The sequence below is a fragment of the Uloborus diversus genome, chromosome 3, assembly GCF_026930045.1.
Source record: "Uloborus diversus isolate 005 chromosome 3, Udiv.v.3.1, whole genome shotgun sequence".
Lineage (NCBI taxonomy): Eukaryota > Metazoa > Arthropoda > Arachnida > Araneae > Uloboridae > Uloborus > Uloborus diversus.
In genome coordinates, this window is record NC_072733.1 from 58,415,144 (window position 1) to 58,434,150 (window position 19,007).

Here is a 19,007-nt window from a genome sequence, read left to right on the forward strand (position 1 = left end):
AGTGCAAGAGGGAATCAAGTACCATTTTAATAAAAGTTATTCAAGATGTGACATAATTCAAGGCCACACAGTGACAAAAACTTTTTAATCCACAATTGACATTTTCTCATCTGTTCCTTTGGAAATCTCATTAAACACTTCACTCAAGCCTTATTTAAGTGACTAAATTGAATGTTTTGATAAAAAAAAAAGCAAGTTTCTTAGAACCCTTGATCCCTATGGATCTCTGGGGTGGTAGAATCCAATTAAAGAAACACTGCATTATAGCAGTGTGTAATTTTAAAAATAAATCAGTTTTTTGACAAAACAGCCAAAACGTGAATTAATTTTTCAAAGAAAGCGGTGAAAAAAATCTTTAAAATTCCTCACTTATGAAGTTTGGTCAAGTATTGACAAAGATATGGCATGCTCACAAGAATAAAAGAAATAAAAACCTTTTCAGAAATACTATATTTGATTATACATGAATAGCTTTTCTAATTATCATGTTATCTTCAGAAAAAGAAATTGGTGAAAGCATTTTATCTTGAGTAAGGGGCGGTTAAAAATAGTATCTTTATAAAAATCAACTTTTTCTTTTGTGCATTACAGAAGTTTTATTTAGGCAATCAACATAACTGAGTTCACTTTTCTTCAACTATTTTTAAGAATTTCCTTCGAAAATTGATTTTATTAACCAGGGGAATTACCGGCGGATACTAGTTTAGTTGATTTGCTATCAATTAGTTAGCAATCAATGTTAAGTTGGTTATTTTAACTGAAAGGGAAGAAAAAAAGGGACATTCATATAAAATTCTTAGAAAATGTATCCAATTGCAACCATTAAGAGTTGTGAAAATGAATTTCTCTCCATTCAAAAGCTCTTTGAAGAACATAAGACAAACTAGAAGCAACCTTGCAAATGTTGAAAAGAGAAAGAGAAATTCTAACAGTATGTTTTTGATACTGATGAATTTACTTTTTCAATAAAGTAAAACCCCTCCTACCGGACACCCCTCATATGCGGACAATTTTTAATTTCTCGATTCCCAGGCATACAACATTATTAAACTCCTCTTCTGGGGACAAAAAATTTTGTTCCGTTAGTGTCCATAATAGAGGGGTTTTACTGTACAATTAATTGTTTCCAGTTTCAGATAAAAAGGTATAGAATTAACTCTAGTTTCAACAACTAGGAACGAAGTTTTGTACTGTTTATTTCTGATAATGTAATATGAAACTCTTGCTTCTCTCTTGATTTTTCTAGTGAAATGCATAACATGGTATGAATACTTTTGTATGAATACTTTTCGATAATAAAATTACCATCAGCATAAACAAGATACTATAATTATAGGCCATTCCAGCATCACATGCAGGACAATCAGATACTAAAATTTCATCAACATTCTGTAATTAAATTAATATTTAAATTAAAAAGGGGTAATCAGTTTTTAATCTTTAACCCATTTTCGGCCAAAGGTGCGTATACGCACCATTTCAGTAAAGAATTTTTAATTAACGCTGTTTCGTATATTTTTTACAAATGTATTTTTTTGCTATTTTAAAAGGTTTTGAAGGCATCTATAAAATAGTAATTTATATGGAGCAAGCACTTTCTTTAGAGAAAATGTCAAACTATGCTTGTTTTTTACCTTGAAACGTCTTCTGTCAAATTCGACTTTTTGAAATTGCATAATTTATCCACTTGAGATTAATTACACGTTCTTATAATGGGTTAAAGTTGTAAATTCTATAGATAAAATAAAAATAACGTCATAAAAAATCTTATAAATTGTTATTCAAATTTAATGGTGCGTAAACGCACCATTGGCCGAATGCATGAACAATAAGCAAAAATTGAAAACCTAGTTTTTATGCAAGGAATCTTACGTTTTTTTCTTTTTTTTTTGCAAATTGTTGTTATTTCATTTAAATTTGTCTAATAGACGTGTCTAAATCATGTGTCTTCATAGATTTGTCTCATTTTTTTTTCAAAAAAATATGCTAATGACAATAATATTCACGATTTCAAATTTTCAGCAACCGATTTGAAAATATTTTTAGGCATACTAATTCTTTCTGGATACCATTCTCTTCCCCAAGTAGATATGTACTGGTCTTTAGATGAGGATAAAGGACTGCCAATAATTTGGAAAAGCACGAGTCAAATCAGATTTAAAAACATAAAACAAAGTATCCATTTATCCGATAACTCTTGCCTTGATAAAACAGACAAGTTTGATAAATTACGCACATTTTTCCTGCATATAAAAAGAAAGTATCTACAATTTGGAATCTTTTCTCAAAATTTGTCAATTGACGAAGAGATGGTGCCTTATTTTGGAAGGCATTCATCAAAAATGTTCATAAAGGGATAGCTAGTAAGGTTTGGATTCGAACTTCAATGTTTGTGCTCATCAAATGGATACCATTTCCAATTCATTTCATATGGAGGTGCTGAGACTAGCAGTAATCAACAAAAAATGCCATTAGGAACAAGTGTTGTTATGAAATTACTTAACGTTGCTCCAAAACCTGAAATGCACAAAATATATTTTGATTACTTTTTTCTTCCTAGTTTATTCGAATTTTTTTTTATTCGAAATTTTGAATTTTTTTTTTGCATTTGGAACAGCTCGCGAAAATCGCATTGCTGAATGTGTATTGGATGACTCGGGGAATATGAAAAAAAAAAACCTCGGGGTTCCTATGATTTTGCATTCAACAAGGATGCAAAGATATTGGCTATCAAATAGAATGACAATGATGTAGCAACGATTGTTACCAATAATAGGACCGTTTTGCAATTGTAAATGCCAAACGAATAGCCACAGTGAACGAAAGGAAATTTCTATTTCACAACCGAACTTTATTTTGGACTACAATAAGTATATGGGAGGCGTTGACCTGCATGACAGCTGTAGCAAATTACCAGATCAGAATTCAAAGCAAAAAATGGTAGTGGCCCTTATTTACAAATATTATTGATAGTGTGATAGTGAATTCATGGAAGCTACATAGAATTGCTAATAACACAAAAATGCCACTTACAGACTTTAGGTCATACATAGCGATTGCCTTATTAAAAGCTGAATTCGAGGACAATCTATTTGGTGAAAATACGGTACAAATAACACATCCAAACAAGGGATGTCCATCATTCACAGCTCTACCGAAAGAAATACGGACGGATAGAATCGCATATACCATAAATGAACAAGAAGAAAAAGCCCGCAGATGATGTCAAGTGCACAAAAACCACACAATTTATTTGCGCCTCAAATGCACAGTCCATTTACATCCAAAATGCTTCAAAAATTTTCATTTGAAAATGTAAAAAAATCGACTAAGAATAATATTGTTCCACTGAAATATTTGTTCATTGATTTGGCCAATGGTGCGTATACGCACCATTTTATATTTTTTTAATTAAATATTATTTTTTATGCAAGAAACGTTTTTTGTGTCTTAATGGATGTATTTTAAACCCAATTTTAAGGAAATATTACCACATTTTATAAAATTTCCATGCTTGGCCTGAAATGGGCTAAATTTGATACAAAGATACTTCTGGCAGTTAACCTCTTGTAACTTATGAATTAATTAACATTTTGGCTCTTTTAATATAGTTTTGACAAAATAAATTGTAGACTTTGGGAGTAAAAGTTCCAATGTAAAGGAAACATATCTCATTGCTTGAGAAATAATGGTTTTGAACCGTTGAAAAAAATTAAGTATTGCGTCATTCCACGAAAAAGTAGTCACTTTGTTCCACATGTGACGGTTCATATATTTCATTAAAAAGTAATAATTTTAAAAGGAAATGATGAAATCTTTTGTTCACACATAAGTTTGCAATTTGTTAAGCAAAAAATTTTTGTTCATTACCCTTTTAAATTTTTATTTTTAATGAAATATGTGAGGCATGTGTGGGACAAAATTATCATTTTCCATGGGATATCTGTATAGTGCATTCAACAAGAAGAGATAGTATAAGTAAACAAAGCTTGGCAACACTATTGTCTGCTCTACGCTGGAATGTAGAAAACAACAGCAATCAAAACTGTTTATGAATAGAAACTCCATTCCAACGAGTAATTCATGAAAGGGGCATATGTTGGTGCTAAACAGCAACCCTCCTTGTTTACTTCCTTTAACACTTCTCCCTGAATGCACTATAAAAGATTATAGTGCAGTCGCTTAATCTAAGTTTTGAAAACTAATTTGGAACAAGTGTAAGTCAATTTTCAGTTTGCTATTCATGTTTTATGCCTGTAGCAGATGTTATGACAAGGATGAATATATACTGAAAGTAAAATTCTAGGAAGATTTCAAGTGTTGCAAGTTCAAATTGCAAATTAATTGCTTACAAACAACCCAACAAATCAAAGCGCAAAGGAGAAAATTTTTTTTGCCTGCTATGTTACAGGTCCCTGTGGAGCTTTTCTCAGGATTTTATTGTGGGGTACAATTTTGATTAGGATGCTTTATCAGTGGTATGAACTCTTCTAATGCTTTCAAACTTTTCAAATAATCATTATATTCCAATAACAGTTCGCAATTACTGAGAGTTCCCAAATGAAGTCAAAAATTCACTTTTAACACCTAAAAAGTATTTTACCAGTCACAGTTCAATGCAGCAGTTATACAAACATATACAAATAATGAAGCTCGTTATTTTGTGCAACAACCACTAACCTTGTTCTAGTATGGTTGCATTAAATTAAAAAGAATAACAGGGAAAATGGCACACAAGTAAAAAAAGTGTAATTTATTTGTTGACATAAAGTGCAAGAAAATATGTTGTTCCTGAAAATTTCTCAAAACCCAAGATTTAAATTCAGCATGTTTAATTTTCTGCACTTCATAACAATTATTTTTCGTCCAATATACATTATGCTCCTGGCATTTCAGAACAATTCATGAACAAATTCAATTATTCCTTCAAAATCATTACTAGATATTGCAGACAAACAATATGAGCTATGGTAGACTAGAAAACAATTTTTAAAACGCTTACACAAAACTTAACACTCTTTAATTATCTTTTCAAACCAGAAAATTTGTTACATTAAGAACTTGACAGAACATGCTACTTTGCTCATATTTCTAACATGACCATTTGAATAAAGTTAGAAATCAAGTTCAAAGTTCTTTGTGTAGCACACCTTGGCATGCATACCATTAAGTCTTTCAAGAGTGTAAGATAAGGTATGTAAATTAGTCTACAAGAGAGTATTGCCAGGATTTGTAGCTGTCCTTATTGACTGAAGCCTTCCACAGAACATTAATCAAATAAGGATTTGCCATGTGTACATCAGTTGAAATTTAGGAATATAATCTACATTTTTTTGGCTGGAGTTAAGCAGTAACCAAAGACGGAAAATCATTCCAGTCATCCACTCTTGGAGCAGATTGGTGGCCAGATTTATTCATTTTCATGCTTCCACGGCCAAAACTGCGGTTTCCAACCCCAGGTCCTGGCCCCATCTCTCTTCGTTCTTCTCGGGGAATTTCTTTACTTGCCATCATGCCACTCCTTGGCCCAATGCCACCACCTCGTACACCGCGCCCTCTTCCTCGTCCACGCCGAGAGTCATTGAAATTGATCTGGATGTCCACAAGTTGACGCTGTCTTCCTCTTCGAGCAAATTCTTCTTCCTGTAAAATAGAATACTGTCAGACAATGGCAAAATGTCTAAACTTGTGCCTAACATTTTTCTTTTCATAATACAATTTTTTTTAAAAATAAAAGCTTTTCACAATACACATAAGTGATATTGTTCATTAGTTCTTTCCCCTATTCCCTGGCTGTTTTAATTTTTGTTATAGCGTTACTGATTCTATAGCAAATGAAAAAAGATAAATAATTCTCAGTTTAACAAATAATACTATAAAGTAGTTAGGGAATACATATGAGTCAGGGGTCTGGTCCTAGGAAATTTGGGTACATTAACGGATTTTCACACAAATCTAATCAACCAAAATGGACCTTCCAAATTTATTGAAACAGAAAATCTGTAATAAAATCAACATATATTTCTGTGTATAGCTTGATAATTTTTTAATTTGAATTAGAGGGTTAGTTTACACTAATTCTTCGAATATCGTTTTATTTCTTTTAAAAGAAGCACTTTTGCTTTGTTTCTATAATTCAGCTTGTTTGTTTTATTAAAGCCAAAACAAAAGCTAAATGTCTCAGCTGTTGTTGTTCAGATTTCTTTGAAAATGCAATCACCGGCCCCCTGTAAATGCTGCATAAGATTTTTCTCCGGATCATGATTTAAATAAAAAATCAAGCACAAATCAGACTTGAACTTTGAACTGAAAACGATAGCTAGAAAAAATGATAGCTCGAAATGGGGTGTTTTTAAGTTATCTCCATTTAGCGTCTTGTTTTTACACTTTTATACTGACTTAATTGGAAAATATTTCAAACTTTTTACCGGCTTGGCAATACTTTTGTCTTTACGATCAGATGTTCTAACATCAGTTTTGGAGAATATTATTAGCTTTGAAATTTAGATGCCTGACTAAACAGACACCAACTCTTGTGAATTGCACCACACAAACAGTTTAAAAATACAGAGTATCTGTTTTATTCGAAATCCATGACTTTTGCTTGTAACTTTCCATGGCTCACAGGATGTAATTTATCCAGATAAAAAAACACTTAATTTTTCACAAAAATATCTAAACTAGTATTTAGTGAAAATTGAATTACAACCATTTGATCCATGCTTTAAATATATGTTTCTAAGAATTCCATTAAAGTGAAATGTAACTACAGCCAACCCTCGTTTATCGCAGTTAATTCGTTCCAGACTTTATCACGATAACTGAATTTCCGCGAAGTAGGATTCTGTAAACATTTTTCTAATTAGAGTGCATAAAACACTTACGGCAATTTAAATAGGTTTTTATCATAGTTAGAGCCCCCTAGACATAAAACAGCACCCTTATCCACCATTACATTTGTATTACTTAATATATTGCACAAAATATGAGAAAATTAGATATGCTAGACGTGATAGATATCATTGTTAATTATTGCGAAATAAACTACACACACACGCAGTCCTTACACACTACTACTAGTCTATGAAAAAACCTCAACTTGTTCGATGATGAATCAATTGCCCGTTAGCGACCGTAGAAGCCTCCGTTCCTCCTCTACATTTATGTATGCAACTTAAAAAGCTAGTACATTGTTGAACACCATTTACAGATGTATTTATCCCCTAGTAATAATACAGTGATTTATACTTTCCAGTTAGTGCGTAACGGTTAAAATGAGATAGCGATTCCCTATACTTTCTTCGGCGATTTTATACCTCCACTCCCTCATCTAGTACAACTAGCCTATCAGACCTTACTTAGAAGCTTACCTTACTTAAAAGACATATACTTTGTTATTCTTTTGTAGAAAAAGTATACACGAGCTCATAAAAAAGGCTAATTACTATACTTGAAAAAAAAAAAAACTATAAAAAACCGCGATGTAGTGAAGCCGCGAAAATCGAAGCACGAAGTAGCGAGGGACGACTGTAGTTCAGCTACTATTATAATTAGAAAACAATTCATGCAACAATCACAAGTGATACACATGAAATAATTGCAGTTTCAACTTTTTTATTTTGCTACCAAGAGTAGTAGCATAAATCTAAAATTTTTGAAAATATTTTTTGAATTCCAATAAATCATACAAAATTTTTCTATAGCAGGGATGAGAGTGGTCAGAGAGCAAAAAGGAGGAAATCCAAAAAATTACGTAAAAGGGGATATCCAAAAAAATTTCGTGAAAGGGATGATATCCAAAAATGCTTAAAAATAGAACCTGGAAGCCATGATATCCAAAAATTCAACAAAAAAAAAAATGGCTAATTTACCAGTTTTAAAGGTAATACATATTTAATTAAATATGAGTAATAATTTTGTACAATTTGCGGCATTGTACCATTTCTTGCAAGGGTGTTTATTCCTAAATAAATCTAAATTTTGAAAAAGAGGCAACAATTTCTAACCCGAGTCCTTGAACAAAGGGTTGGGGGAGCCAGAGTTCAATCTTGGCTGCATCACACAATAGTGTCAACTTTTCATATTTTTTAGAGAAAAATGCATTTTTTTCATTAAAAACATTTGAGTTTATAGTGTTAAACGAGTGAGAACATAAATTTTAAAATTAGATGTTTGTAAAGTAAAAATTTACAACAGAGAGAAAAATCTCAAATTTCTTTATGTGGTAGAACATACTTTTCATAGTAAGAATTAAAAATAAATAAATATATATGTATATAAACGATTGGTTATCTTTTTCCTTGCATTGGAACCTAAAATTTGTTTTTGAAAACTTCCTAATACAATTTTGGAATAAAAAGAACAACTTGCAGCTGCCTCATTTAATCATGAAATCTCAAAACTTTTAACAGGTTGTAAAACCTAAACCATTTGAGGTTCACCATAAATATTTTTTACTTTCTTAAATACACAAAAAAAGCAGCCATGCCAAGTTAAAAAAAAAAAAAAAAATCGAGACTGTGGGTGCTAAGCCACATTTTTCGATTGAGTTTTGCATTTCTTCTAAAATAAATTAAAGAAATAAAAATATTATTGAAATGATGAATAAAATAAGCGGATATAAGGTAGAAAAGAGTAAAAAACCACTCAACAATAAAAATAATTGAAATACTTTCAGGATGCAAAAAAGATTGAAATCTCAAACGAGGCATGCAACTTTCGGCGCAGCACGTGTTTGACGTTGTTGGCATGATTCCAAAACGTACGTTTTTGGCAGATATCGCGGAGGACGAAGATTCAAGGTGAAAAAATAGAACAAGTAAGAAATTGGAAACCGAAAATTTTAAAAAATCGTATTTTTTTTTCCGATTTTTGAGAAAAATAAGGCTTGAAAGAGGCAAAAAAAGGAGGAAAGGTTTTAAAAGTCAACAGAAAAAGCCGGAATTCCGGCAAAAGCCGGAAAAATCTCATCCGTGCTATAGGCAAGAATTTACATGTAAACAAACTTATTGTTTTTTCTCCAAAAAATCTGATATGATACACAATTTTTCAACCAAACTGAAAAAAAGTTTTTTTGCAAAATGATTTTTTAAAATAAAAGAAGTTTTAAACATGTAACAATCATGATGCAAAACTACTGGTCAACAGCAAAACATTTAAGCTTGATTTTTATTTCTTTTTAGTTTTTTTTCAATATAAATTGTATTTTATAAACAAATAATGAATATTTTTTTGAATCTTTCAAAGCTATTCTAAAAAATCTGCGAGTAGCAATAATTTAGTGATTGCTAAAATAAAGTTTACAATTAAAATATATATATATATATATATAAAAAATAAAATATTAAACTTAAGTACTTAAAAAATAACTTACCAGACAAACCAGATATTTTACCCAAGTTGTATAATAGGTACAAAATATTTTTTAAAAAATCCTTTTTTTTTTTTTTAATTTTACCCTTGAACATTCCCCGACTTTTGTACTTTACTGATGTCCTAAACATTCTTAATTCTTTAGATCACTTTTATTTTTTAAAATCTTCATTAACTTAAAACACTGCAGAAAATGAATAATTTTTATGCGTCTTTTGAATCAACACGGATGCAAATGACTAAAAGTTTTTGAGTATAATGAGAGCGGCAAAAGTAGAAGTATAAAAGTTTTAAACTACACAATTAGATATATAGGAGAGTTGAAAATAATGCCCAACACATACAGTAGGCGCCGCTTAATGTGATCACTTTGGGACAAATATAATTTGATAACAATAACCGAAAAGAATCCAGGAGACACAAAATAATGATTTTTTTCTAATTAAGGTGCATTTATTTTGACAACCTCAAATTAAATTCGCAATGACTCAACTGAACGCAGTTTTAAATTATAAATTAGTAAATTAACAGAATGGAACTATCTGAATTATAAATAGTTAAAGCTAAATTATGCAATTTTTAATCACATAGTAATAGGTGAAGTAAAATATGACCGTTTTCCCTGACATTTGTAAATCAGTTTCAAATCACATTCAGCTTTTCTATCTTTTCCAGAATGATTTTGCTTGTTGTTTAAATTTTAATTTAACTTCGCTTTGTTTTCAATCTCGACACAATTCTTTAACAGCTTACAATGGAGTTCCTACATCACTGGGGGTGAACTTTCTGTAGCTTCATTCCCAGAAAAATTTTGAACTGCTATTGAAAACCACAAAATGCTACACAGAAAGTTAGTCTCCCCAGGGTTTGCCTATGTATTTTTGTTAGTTGAGGAACAAAAATGGAGGTAAAATTGAAAGTTTATGAAAAAGTGATAACAATAAACGAAGACGCTGATTAGAATATCCGACTTTTTTAACGTGTGTTAAAATACAAGTGTTCCGGGACTTCGTGATTCTGATAACATTAAGCGAATGATAACATTAACAGATCACATTAAGCGGCACCTACTGTAATAATAAATATCCAAACAGTAGAATCACACAGTAAAAAAAAAGAGCACGTATCATAGAAGCAGAGGCAATCAGATTTCGAAATGTGTGCAAGGGCTAGAATGTGTAAATTTCGCACCTTATGTGTACAATTCAATAAACATGCATGTTCTTGAACTCAAAATACATGACCAGTTGTAAGTTTCCATGATTTTTGAGCATTTTTTTGCAGAAAATCATGATTTTCTATTACTATTTTTGATCATAGTTGAAATCTATGACTTTACAGTTGTGCAGACGCCCTGAAAATAGTGTTTATAGTGTAATTGAATACATTGGGAAAATGTAAAATTAATAACGTATGGAAGAGGGTATGTTTGTAACGTAGGATTCATTTTCAGCACAATACTGATATAACATATTAATCACATAAAATAATTACAGCGTTTTAAACATATTTGCATCCAGGTAAACAAATTTATAAATCTAAATAGTTTGAAGTCACCTTAGGGTGACAACAGAATCTCCTAGAGCGAAGAAAGGGTGAGTGAGAATATTGGTAAAATATTTCTAGTATTTCAGGGTAGAAAATTCAATTACACAGCAAAAACTAGGACTATCCAGAAGCTCATTGTTTGGTTGAAAAATGACCACATCGAAATTTAGCAAGTTTACCTTTTCTGTGAAGCAGTGCCCAAGAATAGCATTTAGCAGCAATTGTATTCAAACCCATCATTTATACTAAAGTAAAGAAAAAATATGAAAATGAAGAAAAAAAATATGAAAGCGCAAACCATACATCAACATATTCTTCATCATCTTCTTCATCATCCTCATCTTCCTTAACCTTCTTTTTCAACATAAAAAGTTTCTTCCATTGATTTCCATCTTCACCTTCGCCAGGTTTACGCAAATTGTATTTTGGAACAGCTCGCTTTGCCTCTTGCTCCCGTTTCCACTCATCAAGAGTCATTTCACGTACACTTTCATCAATAGCATGTTCTTCTGATCCAGGCTCATTTTCTCTATGATAAAAAAAAAGTAAAACGTTTTACATGCAGTGTCAAAAAAAGGAACTAATAAATTTAAAAAAAGAAAGAAAAAAGAAGTAAATCAGTTTTAAACATTGATAATGTATCTGTGAAAACAAGATTTACTTTTGTCAAAATTAAATTTTACTCGAGAGTATATGATTTATCTGAGAAAAGGGAGTAAGTAAAAAACCATGAAAAAATGCCTATTAATAATAGTTTACTGAAGAATTAAACCATCATAGTCAACGGTTTCAGCTGTGTCACTGACGTTTGTTCTTCTCTACAAGGACCCTCTGATGATATTGTTGCCTCTGAAGTTACGATGTTTTCGGGGTATTTTAAGTATGCTGTAATCAAATACCAAGCCAGAAGTTTACTATCATACTATTTATTGTTAAAGGGGGGGGGAATAAGGTTAATTGAATACAAAAAAACATATTTCTGATAAGTTTTTTTTTTGATGACAAAGTTAATATACAAAGTGTTTCAAAAGCCTTTGAGCATTAAAAAAAAAGAATGTGTCATAAACGCACACTATAGAAATGAAACTTTTATCTTTTTTTTTTAACGTTTTGAACTGTTTACTTCAGACACATTTTTTCCCTCACGCTGAGCTCTTGTTTTTTCTGTGCTTAAGCATATTCACCAAAAAAAAAAAAAGAGTAGCAAACTAACTTTACAATTACTAATATTTTTTAACGTTCTTGGCAATAAAAAGCTGTAGTATTTTAACTTCATAATTACTGTTATTTTTTGATGTTTTAGACAACAATTAAAAAACAACTACATCACTTCCATCACACAAAAAGCTTGCCAATCAGAATTTCAAAGTCCTTGCATGAAAAGTTTCACTTCAAAAATGTATAGAAAAGCAATAATTGTCCTATCATCATGCTGTTGCCCAATAATACTTCAATGGATGACAAATATTTTTTGTGTTCATTTGTGTCAAATTTTGCAGCTTTGCTAGCATTGAAGATTTGAAGGTAAATTATTCAAGTAGCAGAAATTGTCACAGTAAATGCTGGCTAGAACATGGTATGAACTTCAGTAATGATTGGATGTGGATGGTGCACACATAGAAACTCTGGTAATGAAAGGTAAAAAGCTTAAACACTTTACTATAATGAATAAATACCTTTGTGCTTGAAAATTAAATGAATAACTTACTAATGTTTTAACCCGTTCGCACCCAGCGTCACGCGGACGCTACGCAACAATTCCTCTCTTATCAGCCCAGCGGCACGTAACCGCTACGTGCTCTGATCGACGCTGACGTCCCAGCGTCACATATACGCTTTCTCGAAATGGAACAAATTAAATGAATATTTAAACGATAATAGATGGTGCTAAATGGCTATAACTTTGATCTTATTCGAGTCACATGGTATTTGACCTTCATGTATAGGCTTTAGTTTTTTATTTGGGCCTCTCAATGGGATAGATTTTTTTTTTATGTAAACATTAGTGAATCACTGCTCTGCGCGAATGATTTATGAGGTCTCAATTGCTCTTGTTTATATCTTTGCTTCTCTTTTTTTGTTACGAGTAATTGAAAGAGATATACATCTAGCTGAATAAATTATGGGGGAGGGAAGGATGGTTAAAATATTTTTGCGTATGTGTTCCAGACTTTTGGGATTCCCCGTTCGATGAGAATACAGGAATGATTTCAAGCGGCACTGAAGTTTATGATTATTTTTGAATCCTTTCTGATATTGTTCTTCTTTATTTATTCTTTTTCATTTGGAGACTGGAACATTGCAATAAAAATGGTTAGCGAAGTGAGTGAAAGGGAATGTTTTCGAGAGAATTATGAAGCAATTTTGAGACTTGTTGCGTGGGAATTGAACTAGTTTAAATTCGTTGACCTAAATTGTTTTAATTAAATTTACATATTTTTTTGCTACATTTCTTTTTCTTTGATTGCACACTCAAGATGTCTAACTCTAACTTTGCTTTTGTGCACATATTATTTAACTTTGTGCACATAGTTCAAGTTTTAGTATTCTACTTATTTCACTCCCTTCTAATAATGTAATAGTCTTTATATTAATAATTAGTAATCAGTAGTACATTGTTACAGCAAATTTAAAATTTCAAGTCATTATTTTGATATGCTGATTTTATATGAATATTTTTGTTCAGTTAGGCTTAACTGTTGTAAATGCTCGGGCCGATGGCGGCGTTCCATTTCGGAACGTTCGGTCCCGTAGCTGCGCTTCCTTTTCCATGCGCTGGTCCTCAAGGGGTTAAAGAACAAAAATTGCAAATTACTGCAGATATGTGTTTTGTGATTACAAAGAACCCCTTTTTCAATGCAAAGAAGTGTGAATTTTTGGATGAAAAGCATTGTGAGGAAAGCCACTAGCCTTCCAAAGCTTTTCCTCCGATGACTTTACGTGTAAAATGATAATGTATGAAAACCAGATGTGAAAGAAGTAAATGGATAGCAAATTAAGATTCATCACATTGCCATCATATAAAAACTTTAAATAATTTAGAAAACAAACAAAATATTAAAATTCACAGGTTAGTTAAATTTTAACATCATTCGATCGATCTACCTTATAATTCTTTAAACCCAGATTAGCAAGTTTGCTGCAGATTTTATGAGGTATAAGGACAGACTCATGACTCTTTATTGCATATAAGGTGCAACAGCTAGCATTATTAGAGCAGGGTTGGCAAGGTTTCGGACATTACAGTAAATACTATGATTTTTACCGTCCTGTCAAAACCTTTCAGTCCTAAAGTTTTAAAGAAATTGTATTTTGTGAGAAAATATCAAAAACATAATAAAATGTGTGAATGACCCTAATCTATTTACATAAAAAATGACATCTTCATTAAAATCTTCAATTTGAACATGAGTTTTTTTTTTCATAGTAGTAACCAAATTGTGCGACATTTACACATGAGTGCAAATGAAAGTGTTCATCCTTTGTGCATTTTCTTTTCTTGACTATGATGCCCTAACATCAAAATATATTAGGGCATCATAGAAAGAAAAACATCAAAATATGATAAAAAATGTACTTTTTAGAGGCCTGTATCTCAGTACACTAAGGGTAGTATAGAACTTGATGCCTACATTTCAAACTAGAGTGTATGTCTGTTCACAAACTAGTGACACAGCTATGGGCAATGGTTCTGCAGGCTCATAAAATGCACTTCAAGACGAAGAAATTGCATAAGGGTTAACGACGCATCCAGTTAGTTGTACTCAAGTTACAATGCTTTGTCTTGCATTTTTTTATTGTCTCACTAGTCAGTTAGGCAACTATACCTTTGTTTTATAATTTCATAGCAATGCTTTTATCATAAGTAATAAAATATGACTAAATAATTGTTTGCTATCATGGTAGTTTAGTGTAGAGAAAATTATTTTTGTCACTATAATGTACAGCCGAAATGAATGTCAAGAACTATAATGTACAGTGCAAAGGAAAAAAAGCTATCTTAATTAAAATAATTAAAAATATACATACCTAAAACACCTTCAAATTAGTGTTACAAATAACTTACGCTTTTACCGTAATAATAAGTTTTTTTTTTTTAACTTTGCTTCCAGTTATCATATTATAAAGTACGCGAGAAAGCATAATCAGTCTAACTGCAGGTCTGTAACTCTTTTATGGTAATATTTTGATCATAATAGTTTTTAAACAGTATTTGGAAGAGGAAAGTTTAAACCCAGATATTTTGAATGAATTGAAAACTAAATAGTTCATTTTACCGTATTGAAATATGTATTGTGTTCTTGAAAAAAATTTACCCATAGTTTTGTCACTTGATTGTGAAAATACACAAACTATAGTTTGAAATGTAGGCAGTAAGTTCTATAGTGACCCTTAGTGCACCGAGATACAGGCTGATAATACGTACATGTTTTAGCATATTTTGATGACAAAACTGCTATTTTTTTTGTAGCAGTGAGCATTAACCATGCTTTTAATGAGCCTATTTATTAATTTATATACATCACTACACAAATTAATCGCAAAAACTATGGTTGAACCTCAGTGCATGGAACCAGGATGCCTCAAACATGACACATTTTCACTTTCTTCGGCACAGTTTAGCCACCCCTGCCAGGATGCACTGAAGGTCAGCCATAAAACCTACGATATATTTCATTTGAGGCACTAAATATCGTGTTGTAATCACAAAGAGTACTTTTGCTGATGCTCAATGCGCAAAGATAATTTAATATCAAAAAATGTTGATTTGAGAAAAACCCTAAGTTGGGACTAACTTTTGGAATTTTTGCAGGTCACAAAAATTTTTTTTGGAAGAAAAAAAAAATATGTGTCTACTAAAATCATTCAAGGAAACCACTGTAAAAATTTTAGTGAAATCAAAAATGGCATGTATCTGATCTGCCGACTCTTAGTTCAGTTGTCTTGGTAGTGTTGTGAATTTCTTTTCATAACACTACTAAATCCTTACATTAGTAAGTTTTTATGTTATAGTTATTGGTCATTAAAATATGACGTAAAATATGAAATAAAATATTTTTTAAATGAACACACCAAAAAAAAAAAAAAGTTATCAAATACTCATTAAGTATTAAATATTCATGCTCATTAATATTTATATATTAATGCATTACAAATATTGTTGTAAATACAAAGTGATTACATTACACCCCTTTAGCTTTAATATATTTTTGGACAATTTAAGACACTTTTGGACAGTAAAAAGCACCTGTCCTGTTCAAAACCCAACCAATGTGGCCAATTTTGCCAAGGCGAACATGTTTCTTCATTGCATAATAAGTAATAGTGAATTTCAGTAGTTCCAAAAAAGTAATGCTATTTTATATTAAATATTTATAAAACAATTTCAGAAAAAAAAAACAACCAAACATTTACAAAAACAAAAAATGGCAACGTTTCATAAGATGCTGCAAAATATCATTTTTTTTCCTCAGATGCTTTATTTTATCATTTATTTAGCTTATCAATGTTTGTAAAATAAAGAAAATTGGTATAAAGAAATCATTATACTTAAAATGCATTTTTTATTACTTAGCTCAGGTAAAGGCGACTCAAAATGATACTTAGTGAAAATATTACTTACTTTGATTCCATATTCTCAGTTATTGTGTCCTCTGTATTTTTTTCTGGAGTTCGTTCTTCTTTACCAGTATTAGGCAAGCTTTGAATGAAAACAATATAAATCAAATTAAGTACATTGCACAACTTATGCAATAATCTCAAAAAACTTGATGTTTGTAACATTTAACACAATACTATGTAACTTAGCTGCCATTTGTTTTTGCAGATAGAATAGCTTAAAATGATGTACAGTAGTAGACAGTCGTTTTACATATAGTTATAATTATATAATAAGTTTAATGCATACTTATATCAATACCTATGCAGAACATGCATACAGAACACATAAATTAATGTAGTGTTAAGAAGTTGACTAGAGTTTTTGGCAGTTATTAAGAATTTTTCTCTGTAACTCTATGCAGAGCATTAACGTATTCATAGTCACTTGCGTCACTTCCTATGGCGAAGTATTCTTTCAACAAATCAGAACAGGGACCATACTCTATTTCGATGAAAAAATTCCATGACTTTTTCATGATCTTGTTATAGCCGAGTTCCGACTTACGCAAGGGATGCTTTCCAAGATCCTTCGCATAAGTTGAAATTTTGCGTTGTGGAGAAGGGTATGTGTAAAAACTTTTATAAACATAACCAATCATTTTAAGTCACTAGTAAACACCACCTCTAACAGTTAAAATCCATTTCTTAACTATATAATACAGTTTCTTACATAAAAAACTGAATTTTTATTTGTATTAAAAATAACTAAATTAAAAAAAAAAAAAAAACTAAGCACTTTTAATAGTGCACTCAAAAGGACAAAATATTTTTTCTGGGTCAGAAAGGACAATATAAGTCTGCCTGTAGTTTTCAAAAATTCCAAGAGAATGACACCACAAACGAAGAAAAGTGCGGCTCAAGTCATGAAGAGAATTTCTAATCATTATCTAGCTTTCAATCATAACTTTGAGTGTTGAAACATGCATAATTTTCTTATTTGGAAAGTTTGGTTTAAAATGACTAGAACTGCACTTTTCTTCATTTGTGGAATCATTTTCTTGGAATTTTTGAAAACTACACGAATACTTAAATTGCCCTTTCTGACCTAGAAAAGTTAGTTTGTCCTTTTGAGTGCGCTATTAAAAGTGCTCAGTATTTTTTTTTTTTTTTTAAATTGTCATTTTATTCTTTTTAGTGTACATGCATTTCTGAAATAGAATTCTGTTACCATCATAAAAACCTCAACTTTTCCCATAAAACCTATATATGTGTCTAATCCTTGTTCCTCTCTAGGATTTATTTGTTTGCTAATTTAATTAAAACCATTTAAATATTAAAGGTTTCCTAAACTAATTTATGGTTCAAAACATACAAGTTACTTGTGATAAAGCATCTAGTGCGGTGGTCAGGGTTAGGCTTTTTGCCGGCAAAAAGGTATTTTTGCCGGGCCAGTGGAAAAAACCATGGCAAAAATGGAAAAAACCGGCAAAAATGGAAAAAATGGCAAAAACCTAATTGCAAATAAAGTAGCATTGTAGTGTTAATCAAGAAATAGTGACAATATAATATAAATAATGCACTTTAATATTTTAGTTATGTCTCTCCATGTTACTTCTAATTTATAAAGTGAAAAATAAATAAAAAACAAATGTTGGGATTGCAAAACTTAAGATTTTAAATGTTTGCTAAAACAATTTTTTCAGAATGAGCCAATTCCTTCAATGCTAAAACAAAGAATGTTTACTTAAGCTTAGTAAGTTAATAAAAAAATTGAATTCTAATTATATATATATATATATATATATATATATATATATAATTAATCACTTTTTTTTTGATCCCACTAAGATTTTTAAGTTATTTAATTAATAACAGAATATTTACTTGAATATAGAAAAATATTAACTTTTCCTCACTAAAGAAATAATGCATTTTTTCTCACTTACTGGGAAAATGGATAGCCAAGAGAATAATTTAAAAAGAAGAAAAAAACAAGCTGATCAATATGTGCATTCTATATTCACTCTACATTTTAGTGATACTAGCTCACTCTACAGAAAATGGCAAAGCCTTTTATCAAAATCTTTTCATGCTTTTACTTTTATATAAAAGAAAAAAAACTGTCCGTAAATTGTTAACACAAAATCTATTTTTGCCACTTTGGCAAAAACCTATTTTTGCCGGGCGGTAAAAACCGTGGTTTTTTCCGCCTCTGGCAAAAACTTGCCAACCCTGGTGGTGGTGGATACTTAGCCCCGTTATTGATAATGACAGTGAACAAATTTTATGCTTGGTTCAGAGAAGCCTTGAATCAAAATTTTCATTATGTTTACTATTAACACCACTGTTACAAGACAACAAAATTTGCAACAATGGGTTTGATACTTAAACATTTAATGGGGAAATTACATGAAATTTACTGTTTTTCATCCTAACCGAAATAATAATTTTATTTTAGAATTTTAATATTTCAGAGTTAAGTTGTA

At 30.8% G+C, this 19,007-nt stretch overlaps 1 protein-coding gene across 1 annotated transcript in view; it reads right to left on the bottom strand.

Moving 5' to 3' along the window:
- Nucleotides 1–4,998: 4,998 nt before the first annotated feature.
- LOC129218068 (plasminogen activator inhibitor 1 RNA-binding protein-like) overlaps nucleotides 4,999–19,007 on the bottom strand; it is a 52,509-nt gene continuing 38,500 nt past the window's right edge. Inside the window, exons 7-9 of the mRNA XM_054852257.1 lie at nucleotides 16,544–16,621; nucleotides 11,224–11,449; nucleotides 4,999–5,643 (exon numbers count right to left, since the gene is read on the bottom strand). Of these exons, the coding sequence (XP_054708232.1) occupies nucleotides 5,344–5,643; nucleotides 11,224–11,449; nucleotides 16,544–16,621 (604 nt within the window). The 3' untranslated portion in view covers nucleotides 4,999–5,343. The remainder of the gene's footprint in view (nucleotides 5,644–11,223; nucleotides 11,450–16,543; nucleotides 16,622–19,007) is intronic.